Source organism: Leuresthes tenuis, unplaced genomic scaffold (genome assembly GCF_036924035.1).
Source record: "Leuresthes tenuis unplaced genomic scaffold, fLeuTen1.0.hap1 SCAF_2, whole genome shotgun sequence".
Lineage (NCBI taxonomy): Eukaryota > Metazoa > Chordata > Actinopteri > Atheriniformes > Atherinopsidae > Leuresthes > Leuresthes tenuis.
In genome coordinates, this window is record NW_027325356.1 from 7,481,450 (window position 1) to 7,493,684 (window position 12,235).

Consider the following 12,235-nt stretch of genomic DNA (forward strand, 5'->3'; position numbering starts at 1 on the left):
GCCATATGTCACAATTTAACTGCCTGGTCTAAGTATAGAAAATGAGACAAAAAGAAGTCACTGATTGGGTAGATAAGATACACAGAAAGAAAATCTGCAATCTTGCGTTTGTCCTTCATCTCAAAGCTTCGGCTTCTTTGGGGTTCATACTGACTCAAAGCATTATTTGCATACCATCCAGCTCCAGCTTTGTAAAGCTTCACAATGCATGTAGTCCAAAAACTCCACAAAAAATCTTTCAGCTTTCAGAAAGACCATCTGAAAGCCTGTTGAGTTCCATGTGGAGGCTTTCAGTGTTTGTGCTCACATCATGAGCAGCTTTGACGATGGCCGGGTGTCAAGCGATTGAGGAGACAGCCTCTGTGTTGGATGTGCCCACTGATGTGGAACAGCAGAGATGATGTCAGGCAGAGCTGGACACTGTGTATGCTTTGGGGCGGCAGTGAAGAACTGCTCTGTTTGTGCGTGCTGCTTACCGATGGGCCAGAGCCCATCATAGCCTACGAACCTGCATGTGTGTGGTGGTGGCAGCAGTAATGTCTGTAGTGAGAATTCAAGCTTAGACTGTGGGCAAGAAGCCAGTGCATAACTGCATCATTGTGTGGACTATACAGTTCAGTGAAGGGGAGATTTGATATTTTCTTCCTCTCTGTAGGGCCTTCCTTTAAGCCAGAGCTTTTCCCAGGGAATTCTCACAAAGGAGTCTTCAGCTGTAGCTGGCGAAATCCTGCTACATGATCTAAAACCAATTTCACTATTTAAATAAGCTGACACTTATTTCCTTATCTTTTCCTTGCAGTCCAAAAAAATCCAGGCTCAACTGAAAGAACTGCGGTACGGGAAAAAGGATTTAATTTTTAAGGTAAGCTCACACTTAAGGTGGGTGGTGTTATAGTAGCACCAGACCAAGGGGTAAACAACAAGTTCTGGCCACCTTGAAAGGATGGTCCCATCACAGACGGTGCTCTAGTTAATTCAGCCTGCAATTACAAAGTCGCCTCCAGCAAGGCAGAAGCCTGCAAAGTCACTTGGCCAGCACTTTAAACACATACTTAGAAGTCTTGTCCCCTGTTTTCTCCTCTGTGAGATGCACCCCATCCTTTTCAGTCATCCAAGGTCATGGATAAATGATGTGGACAGCAGTAGATAAAGCTGAAACAGAATTATACGCTAGGTCATATGTGGAAATTTTCAAGACACCATATGACACAATGCTTTTCTACATTTCCATGGTTGGCACAGACTACAGAGCATCATAAATGTGTTTTCTCCTCACTTACATCCACTGCAAACACAACATGACCAGTGATAAACAAGAAACTGCCTCGTTTTAGTGCCCATTCACACATACTCTGCTGCCCCTTGTTTCGCAAGAACTAAATGCTCTTAGATCTGAGTGAGCACGTAATATTTATTGGCATTCACCAGAACACGGACTGACCTTTCAGGCCTTGTTTGCACTGTTAAAATGTCAGTCGACAATGGCTTGTAATGCCATTCTTTAAATCCATGTTTTGATGCTTTAAAACTATTTTTCTTAAACTGTGTCATACATAAACTGATAAAAAGTAAAGGAAAAAGGACCCAATCTTCATAGGCTGAATTTTATGTTTTTAGTTCAGTGGCTGAATATATTATCCCTGGATGTCCTGGTCTTTATTCTATTTCCAGCCTGAGAATGATAAACATATTGACTTGTTTGCTTGGTGTCGTTGCTCGTAAATCGTTGTCTCTAAATTGCATCAGTCTCTCACGCAAAACAACTTTATTGCTCAATGTCAACCAAGCATTTCTTGTGGACCTTTAAAACATGATCTTCAGTGAAATGCAGTCATAGAAGAAAGGGACAAATTTGTTCATGCTTTCTGTCCTGTAAAAACAGTCATTCTTGGTTGATAGCCGTCACTGATTACTTTTTCCTGTTGTAAAGGTCAGAGTGAAAAGAATCACGTCCCTCTGACCCCCAATCCCTCTGGCTGCGCTTGAAATTCCATCTGTACTCCCCATGTGCTGTGATCAAAAGCCCAGCAAGGAGAAGGAAGTAGCAAGGAGCTACTCAAGCTTAGTAAATATCATCAGCCTCATAGGGGGGATGTCAGTCAAAGCTCCTTGACCAGCAGGCAGCTGAGTTGCTTATGACAGCTGTTGTACCATATTAAAGTGCATTTTGCCGCACAATGTCACACTAAAAAGAGGCAACCTTAAAAGACTCAACACAGAGCAAGACCAAAAAAACTTATTATTTCAGCTCAGCAGCCATTGAGCCTTAGTAGTCACAAAATGAGAACAATCTGTGCTGTCAAGAGAAACCAGTATCATAGGTGTTTTCCTCAGCTAATACGTTTTCATAACTACATTCGACCTAAGATTTGAAAGACAACCAACAATGAATGCACACTCTGAATCTAAATCATGTCTCAGTCACAGCTCTAAATAGCACAAAGAGGCAGGTTTCTATCCACTTTCTCAAGCATAACATTAAAAACATTGAGGGAATTGATAGCGACTTCTCTGCGTTTCCCTATTAGAGAGTATTTTTGGTAGGAGCTTTTTCAAGACTTTCCCATCTTCTCTCCGTCTCCATCAGTTCACTTTTAGATTTAACTCAAGAGCTGATTCTCCTCAAGTTTGAAAAAAAAAAAAAAAAGAAGAAAAATGACAGCTTGATGGAGTTGCGTGCCTTGCCTAGCAGAATGGCCAGTGCCCCACTGACCCTGCACTTCTATAATGGACTCAGCACAGAAATATGAAGCTTTTGACGTGGAAGCGCTAACCCTGAACGTCAGCATTTCTGGGTCAGTGGCCATGCGCCCGCATTCCTCAAGGGACTATTTGTTGATGATGCTATGTGTAATGGATGTAATGGCTTTGTGCTGTAATGCTACACACATTTGCACAGAGAGAATGCTGAGATCCCTTTGAAGACAAATGAGTAGCGGACTGCATTTTTCTGTGGACTCAGGGAAAATGATTATTCACAAATCTACACATTAAACTCAGAACTAGGTGTTGTGTTGCTGCGTTTTGTATTTTACCTGGAACATAAACATACATAAAAACATCTACTGCAGCTAAAAGAGGACAAAGATCCAACTGAAAATCTGTTATTTGGAATCATTCTTTGAACAATTTGTAACCTCTTGTGGGGATTACTGCAATTAATTTGGAAGCAAATATTCAACTACGTTTTCCCCGTCTCGAGAAATTGAACTCTATGATCTTTTTTCACTACCCTTCTCTATCCCTGACATTGACAACGACTGTGTTGCAGTGATTATTTTGATTTGCCATTACGTCCAATAATAAAGAACTGTTCTTTGATATTCATGACCTCAGACATTGGATTCCTTTTGAGCACATCAGAAAACTCACTGAGGCAAATCACAAGTTCATAAACCCACTGAAAACCACCAGGCAGGCTCATCACACTTTAGATCTGCACATTATTTGCAGAGATTGTGGCAGCTGTTAGTTTTGTTACATCACCTTGAATGTGTCATAATGTGAGCCTATACAGTTTATCATTTTGAGAGGCCAGTAAAAGACATCCAATAAAAGTTCATGGCTCAAAGTCCATTTTCCATGCAAATTATCCCAATTATTCCAATTTCTGCTTTCCTGTAGAGTTTATCTACAATAAAGAACATCTCAGAGCGAGCTCTGTTGATACTCACACGGAGATTTATCAGCTCATTTACTGAAAACAGCCCTTTTCTGTCTGCTGTTCAGTCCAGGGATTACACTCTTGAAATTATGCTTATTATGGGGCTGGATAGTTTCAAGGGGTCTGCTCTTAGAAGTGTCAAAATGTAACTTCTCCTCTGTGTAAAGGGCATAGGGGATCTTTTTCAGTGTGGCTTTGAAATACAGTGACACAAACTTATCTTGTTCTGCATCCTGCAGTTTGCTGTTCCAAGAATTGTGGGAACCAACGTCTAAGAATGATAAATATCATGTAGCCTTAACTAGGATGGTTGAATGATACATTTCAAAACATAGTATTTGACTGCATGTGGTTTAATGTTCAGTCTGTAAACATGTGTGATAATGCAGATTTTAAAAAGGACTAACATGATTATAAGCTGCAGTACAATCGATATTCTATGGAATAGATTTTTTTGTCATCGATAGTGCTGGAGAGATTAGCCGATGATGAAGGAATGCTTTGTTTGTGCAGATGAGAGTGAGGCTGATTTAAAAGTCTTGTCTTTTTGCAGGGGCAGCAGCTTCTGGACTTAGAGCACAGGCTAACTATAGCCAAGGAAGAACTGGAGAAGACAGCACTGGATAAGGTGACTGAATAAGGATTTCCGTTTTCTTTTTGTGACATTTTTGTATTTGAACAGCAGGTTTGAACTTTTTTTTCTGACCCATTTAAACGTCAGACATAAAAAAGAGTAACACTTTTGAATTCCTGAATGAATAAAGCATGTATGATACCATAAATTACTGTTTTAGGGTAGAATTTGAGCAGGGAGGAGAAATGTAGCACTCAAATGAGTTTTTCATGGCAATTCTTTCATTAATAAGGGTATGTTGTCACAGTGTTTAGCTTCAGTGCTTTGAACACATGCACCGGCTTTAATTTGTGAGATTTTTGTGAGTTATTTATGCATGTGTTTATTGGCATACTATTTGCAGGCTTAGTTATATTAATTGAAATTGGATTAGGAGAAAAAATGCTGATTTGTAAAACAGGTAACTTTGATAATCATCTCAGGAGTATTAACATGAAGCGCTGTTGTAAAATAATTACTCCAATGATTCTGCCTGTTCTTATTGATTAAAAGTAATTATAATTTTTTTTATATTTCTCTTTTTTTATTGCTCTGTTAAGTTCCACTTCATGTCTTCGCTAACAATGCCTTCTAGCTGTTCTACACTCACTTTAAAGCATGGTCTCCCCTGGCTGCAATGCTTAAGTACATTTCTCATGTGGATGGAAGGAGAGATGGAGGGATTCAGAAATGGTCTGTGTGTAATCTTGTTTGGGGACAGGACTCTCAGCTGAAGGCACTGAAGGACACAGTTCACATCTGCTTCTCAGCTGTCCTGCATAACCAGCCCAGCAGTAGTCACAGATTTCCCACCTCTCCCACCCATTTGTTCAGATACTCATCGCTCATCAACAGCTCCAGAGTCACCTTTCAGCAGCCACATGCCAAGGTAATTCAATATTCTGAGGTAAATTCTGATTTAATATTTTTCAAAAAGATGTCCTGGTTGTTTCCAGTTCCAACCTTTTCATGTTTAATGAGTGGGTATAGAGATGTGTACAGTTTAGCATATCTACTGTAGAAGAGGTCCTGCTGTCCTTGAACTAACAAAATGTATCATTGTAAAATGTCAGTATGTTTTCTGCTAAGATGTCTCATGGACAAGCATGTATGTCTAACATTTATACAGACTGAGGAAGGAGTTGGACCTTTTAAGCATCAGTGCCCACAGGCAGCTTTTTCAACCAGCTCTCACTCTTGACAGCATCATATACTGCTGTTTATTCAGGGCTATGTGGAATCAAAACAAAACACAAGAAGACATTTAGTGCATGATATTAAAGCAGCTGGTAAGCATAGATAAACACAGTATTTTTGCATCATTGTTCAACATGACAAATTCCCAGTGTTGTTATCCAGGCTAACACATTTTCTTCAATCAGAAAAAGCTGTTTGAATACCTAACCTATCAAGTACCTAACAACCTAACAAAACTTTCTTAATTCAGACGGTTTTTGCCCGTTTTGAGAAAGACTTTATCTATATTTCAAGAAATGGAAACAACTTGCAAATCGCATCTGAAACAACAAACAGTAAACAAATAACCCAAATATTCCCAGAGATTAAAGTAAATCCTGAAAAAAAAGCGCTTTCAATTTTCTTCTTCTGGATGTCCACCACAGTTGTTGTTTTGCTCTTCAATGTATGTTTCCAGTTAGGACAACTACTTCTTCCACAACCACTTGGAATGTAGCCTATACTTGCTCTGGTGACTGTTTGCAGCCTGGATTATTTGGAAACATGTCCGATTCACATTTTTGTGCTTTTTTTAAAGATCACGTCAGATTTGCTTCGCAAGTCAATGGAAGCCATTAATGTTGCATCAACCGTAGCAAACATCGAGTTAAACTGAACAGAAACAGAATTAGGGATTGAGAGAAATTACTCCAGTGCATGGATGTCGGAACTATTTTCTGAAAGGGGGGGGGCACTTATCAATGATTAAGGATTTGATTTAAGGTTATTTTATAATTGCATGCAGTTATAAGAACTAGAATGGATGAACATGGCATTGTTACTGTAAAGAAAATTAAACTGATAACTAAATCAATCCATTTAAGGAACATAACAGCATAATTTGTATCCTTGAATGTGTTGTTTATTCAGTAGCGATACTTAACATACCCAGGCATAGCAGATAAAATTCCCCACAAATGAAAAAAAGAAGTCTGCGCTCATGAATCAGGGCTTTCATGTATTTCCAAAAGTGGACCTTCTCTCGGTTGACCTACTGATGAAAATTAGACAATGAGACATGGCTTTCTTCCATAAGGTCACTGTGAGAATTCATAATGGCCAAATGCGTTAGTCCCTCCTGCGTCATGGTGTTGCACAGCCCATATTTTAAGCCCGCGCAAGGCTGAGAAAGAATGCTCGGATGCCGCGACAGATGGGCAGGGCCAGACAGAGCTTAATGAGCTTCTCCACCTCTGACAGCATGGAGCGGGTTTGGGGCTGCAAGGTTTGCAGGATGGACACAACATCCCGGATGGTGCTAACTTAAATTCAGATCCTTTCATTTGTTAAAGCGTAATGCAGTGGGTAGGTAGGCTGATGGGGTGCGGGGGGTCGGAAGGGAGGTGGTACGGCCGCACCCCCCGCACACCTAGTTCCGATGTCTATGCTTCAGTGTGGTTTTGAAAACAGAACTCATATATGAAACCGTATTGACTTTCCGCTATGCAACTTTTAACCATCTTTTGAGATATTTTCTTGCTTGTTCATAATCTGACCTTCCAAAATGTCATCTGATGCATGTGCTTTCAGCACCTGTTGCCAAGGCTGGTGCATCAGAGCATTAATACCTAAGGAGATTTGTACTAATATGCAGTATTTCAAGCTTTTAGAATATGAACTGTTTGTGTCTTTATGCATTGACAAATCAATAAATAAGAAATTAAGATCCCATTAAGTGCAGCACTGACATCTCTCTTCATTCTTATAAAAACATACTATCCTCACAGTGGTTTCCATTGAAAATAATGATAAGCGATCACATTTTTTTGTGCCATTAATTGTTGACGAGATGAATGTGATATAGAAATGATGGTAGGGTGTAGGACACAGCCAGGTAAAATCCAGTGCAGAGGGGTTTTTTTTCAAAAGCAAAGTACTCCGGCAACAGAGGAAACAAAGCAGACAGATAATAAATGATAAACAGGTGTGTAAAGTGGGAACAGAGCAGTGGACTAATCAAGTAAATCTGAATCAGATGTAGAGGACACAGAAAGCAAAAATAACAGAAATAACAAATATCAAAGTCAGTTTCAATATAACATAGAAACGTGACTAAAATTAGTGAAAACAGGCAGTTTCAAAGAGAAGCTAAATCATGACAGAGCTTTCAGCATAAATTAGCTTTTAAATGATCATTTCCTGTAGCTTCTACTAGTCATAAACTTTTCTTTTTCTTATCTTTTTACATTTTGGTTTGTTTGTATTTGTAGAAACAAAAACCTTAGTTATGTTTATTTAATTAAGATAATAAGATTTAGATGAATTTTGTTTGAGTTCACGTTGAATTGAACAAAAATTCACAATCTCAGTAATAGACATATGGATGTTAAATCAGTCTTGTTGTATATCACAGAAGTAAAACTCCAACTCCAAAACTCCAAAAACCTAAGTTTAAACTTGACTTCCAAATTTTCGATCAAATAACAACTCCCAACTATGTAATTAAAAGTCAGAGCAACCATTTGTTCCATGGTTGCAGGGTCCTTGTGGTCTTTGATGAATATTACAGGCTTAGCACCACATGTAATCCTATGGCCCTCTTATGTTCCACAAGCATGACAAATTAGCCTTTTTCATAGCAGACATTTTGACTTGCCACAGCAATAAATTAAATAATTAATGCCATTAACAATGGTTATTTTCCTTTTAAGCATATCACTAGGCAATGTCAAACTTCCAGTAGACAAAATATCAGTTCCCAAAAATGTTTGGAGCTAAAATAGGTGCAGCCCTTTTCTAATTTATCTGTGGTTTTCCTGCTCTGACATGTCAAAGTATTGGCAATTAAAAAAAGAGTATGATGCACTGCAGTTACAGTGTCTTAGGATAGAAATAAGATCAGTTTGTTCTGCTAAGGGAAAATTAAACTTGTGATATGCGTTGTTATTGATGGAGAAAGATTTTCCCTCCAGCTTTTTTTGTTTTGTTTTTGCCACTCCTTTTTACAAACACTATAAAACTGAATCTTTCAACTCGGTGACATCATAGAATATAACTCGATTCCAAAGTATTTACCTCACTGCACATCAGAGCACACAGAATGTACAGTCTAGGATATGAATTTAAGTGTTAGTCAATTCTTTTGTCCTTTTCAAGTGGCTATTTGTCAGTCTGATGCCCTGAGTATCACTCTAGAGAGAAATAGTCTCAGAAATAATTACAATGAAATAAAAGAGTTGAGCAAACATGATTCCAGTCGTTCAGAATAATAACATGTCGAAGTCCAGCAGCAGTCAAGAAATATATGTTAGACTTTGTAGTCTATCAGTGTATAGCTTTGGATGTGAAACATAATTACTTAAGGGTGTTATGGGAGTTTTGGTATGTTTGTGGTCTATGAAAATGATTAACTCCATATGACAGTTTTTGTTTGAAGCATCTCAAAGTCAAGTTCACAGTAGATTTAAATGAAAGCTCAGAGTTGAATCAGTTTCAAGATAAAGCTGTCAAAAGGATTCATTGCAAAAGAAAAGTAGGAATATGCATTCAGTTTAGATGCTGCCTTTTGTTTTCTGCATGAAACACTTTGACATTTTAGGATCAATATCAAGTGTCAAGGCTCTTCTCATGCAGAGCAGTTTTGCTCATCAAAAGCAAGCAATATTGACTGATTAAAAAAAAAACTATCTACAAGTATTTCTGTGACTCAATAGACCTGAAAAGTGGAGAGAGAAAAACAAACAAATGCAGCAGAATATATACATCACTTTTGTTTCTTTGAAATGTAGTCCATAGCACCGATGGCTATTTTTCCATGCACCAACCAGTTGTGACAACCTCAATCAGAAATTGTGTTACTTGGGATTTCTGAAAAGCAGTCGCAGCAGTAGCTTTGAAATCAAGCTGGCCCTGGCACCACCATGTCTTATCTGCCATGATCCTGGTAAGCAATTCTTGCTTTAAGAGGCTTTTCTCCCCTCACAGCTGTTGCAATTTACTGTGAGTCTCTTTCGTGGGTGCTGAGATTTGACAAGGCACTTAGAGGATTTTTTTTTTCTTAGTTTTCTTTATTTCTTATTATGAGAATACCACCATCCCCACCGGTGCCATCACTATCCTTCTGCGGTGGCATCATATGCAGCTCCCTATTGATGTTCTCTGTCCACATTTACATTCTGGTTGGTGTTTGCAGCGAAACATGATTATACAGAGGCAAGTAAATATTTCCCCATCATCTTCCTTTCAGTGCTCAAGCCAAATAAAGAAAAATAAGCATATTACAAAAGCAAAGACAAGTAAAGGAAACTCAAGAAAGGCGTGGGTTGGATTTTTTTTATGCTAATAAAGTTATGACTTCCCACTTCATTAGCATACAAATAGCAGTACTTCACTTGCAAGCAGTTGCTACTTTGACAGGCTGTCAGATAAATCTAAGCAAGCCCTCACTGTAAAAGTTACTGTGGTGCTCCATCTGTCCACTCTGCCTGTGCATGTGGCGGTAGGTCAGATCTCATTTAAATCACTGCCAAATTAATCTTAAATTAAGCTGTAGAAAAGCAGCATACAATAACATTTACTGGGCGTAAAAGAGCCAAATGAGCCACAGTCTAGGAGACGAATGTCAAGATCTTGGCTCTGTGATGACCACACCATCATTTTTCTTATTAACCTCATGAAAGCACTGGGCAGACTTATTCTTGCAGTCTATATATCAGTTTTTGTAGCTTAGTTTTGATTCACTCTGATACAGCTATTTTTGACCTGGATTTATACATTATAAAAAGATAAATAAGCAAACACAGCTTGTTCTCACTTGCTATGGTAGCGCTCCTTGTTCTGATATCACACTGTGTATCACATTTTCTAATTAATGTTGATGATCAAAAGACAATAATTTGATAGACCTTCTACCGATATGAGGGAGTCCACCAACTGGATGATAAAAACATGCATTTTAGTATGATGAGCATGCTTTGCTTGGGGTTTTAAAGTCCAAAGTTGGTTAATGCAGGATGTGTTTGTTCAAATCCTCAGTAACAGCACTTTGTGCTTGAAGTTTGAGTTAAGATCATGTGCAGAAAGCTTGAGTAGACACCATAAATAAAACTCAAACCTCCCAAACCTTTCCCCTCTCTCTCTAACAAATACTTAAAGCTCTTCTTGCTGGTGAAAGATTCATCAGTGCAAGGATCAGCAACATTGAAGAAGAAGATGCTTAATTTTTAACAATCTTGAGGAGAGAGCCTTGTCTTGTGGTCCAAAAGTATGCAATTTTTATCAAAGTAATGGGAGAAGATGTCTGAGATGCTTAGAGCAATGTGCTGGAGGAGAACTTGGGCATTCCTCTGCCCCCGCTGACAGAACTCACTATTTGCTTTTATGATTGTTTCCGTGTACATACAAATCAATGGGAACTTCAGAGAGGGGTAGTAAATATCAAGTGGCAGAATCTAAAAAAACATTGTTTAGTTTATTAGAAATCAAAGTGACCTTTATGAAAAGCTCACTTAAGTGACACCTAACATCATATAGATTTTTAAAGGGATGTACTGGAGTTGTTTGAAGTACTTATGAGTAGTCAGTGAAGTCAGTGTTTGAGGAGTTCTGAAAGGGTAGCCAGGGCAAGAGCCATTGAAGAGCTAAGTATAGGTTGCCATGGAATGAATGTGGGTGTTTTTCAGTCATACTGGGAATTTTTCCATCAGAGAGCGATCTCCATTTGCAAGATATGAATGACTTTAAAAAAAAAATCAGGATTCTATTAAAGAAGAGCAGAAGCCATGCAATGCATTCGGAGGAGTTGCGGATGCAGACTCATTTTGCCATCTGAAAATATAATGTGTGTGTCATACTTGCAAGAATTATCACTTAAAGGTGAAATGAGGGGTTTTGGACTTTGAAAGCCACTATGATATTTATCATACCCTACTATTCACTTTTTTTTTTTACTTTTTGTTTTTATTTTTTTCTTTCCTGGAAGATCACTGGAAAGTGACTGATTCTGACAGATCCTGTCAAAAGTTAAGAAATTATGCATGAAATGGCTAAAAAAGGGTCACTTTTTCAAGTAAAGCCAGTTCCACTGATTCTGCCTAAAAGGATTTTGCCTCAGCTGACACAGTAAGAATGGGGCTTGACAGTGACAGGTTAGGACTGCCAGTGTTCATCCTGCAACTATCCTACTTTCTTTATCTCAAGAGAGCACTTTTGATCCAGTTTAACTGTACCCTTGGATAGAAAACTAGTTCAAGCAGACAGAAAATTATCTTAAAAGAAATATCGGCTTTGTCAGTATCTTGTTCTTTTCATTTGTGGTGCTTACCACACATGTGGTACATATCAGGAAAATCTTGTATTACTTTTGTGTTGTAGAATTTAGATTGTTTTCCCTAAAACGTGGGAATGTCTTCATATGAGATAAAAAAAATTTTAAAATCTTTCTAAATGTTAAAATATTTCACAATAGTGTGTCTCTCCACACTCTCGAAACTAAGGTTATGTACAACCCAGTTGGAAACAGGCTGTTTAAAAAAAAAAAGCTGATTGTTCACTTGTTTTTTGCAGAGTAAAGGAGGGCTTTGGACAATATTGTTGGCGAAAATTTGAGCTACCCCTTATTAATGTCATCCTTCCATATGTGAGAGGGTCAAGCAAATGGCAGTAGCTGAACTCATTAGCGGTGTAATAAAAGTTTGGTGAGGATTTATTGAAATAACTGCTTGAGGGCTTGTAGGCAAAGATTTTCCACCACTGTTTTGGCACTTAAAATGTTGTTATACTAA

The 12,235-nt window shown here is 38.4% G+C and overlaps 1 protein-coding gene across 2 annotated transcripts in view; it reads left to right on the forward strand.

Annotated features, from left to right (window-relative positions):
• luzp2 (leucine zipper protein 2) overlaps positions 1–12,235 on the forward strand; it is a 157,170-nt gene that overhangs the window by 130,184 nt on the left and 14,751 nt on the right. For both annotated transcript variants that reach the window (XM_072380007.1, XM_072380008.1), the window contains exons 7-9: positions 800–862; positions 4,218–4,292; positions 4,999–5,166. In XM_072380007.1, coding sequence (XP_072236108.1) covers positions 800–862; positions 4,218–4,292; positions 4,999–5,166 — 306 coding nt within the window. The remainder of the gene's footprint in view (positions 1–799; positions 863–4,217; positions 4,293–4,998; positions 5,167–12,235) is intronic.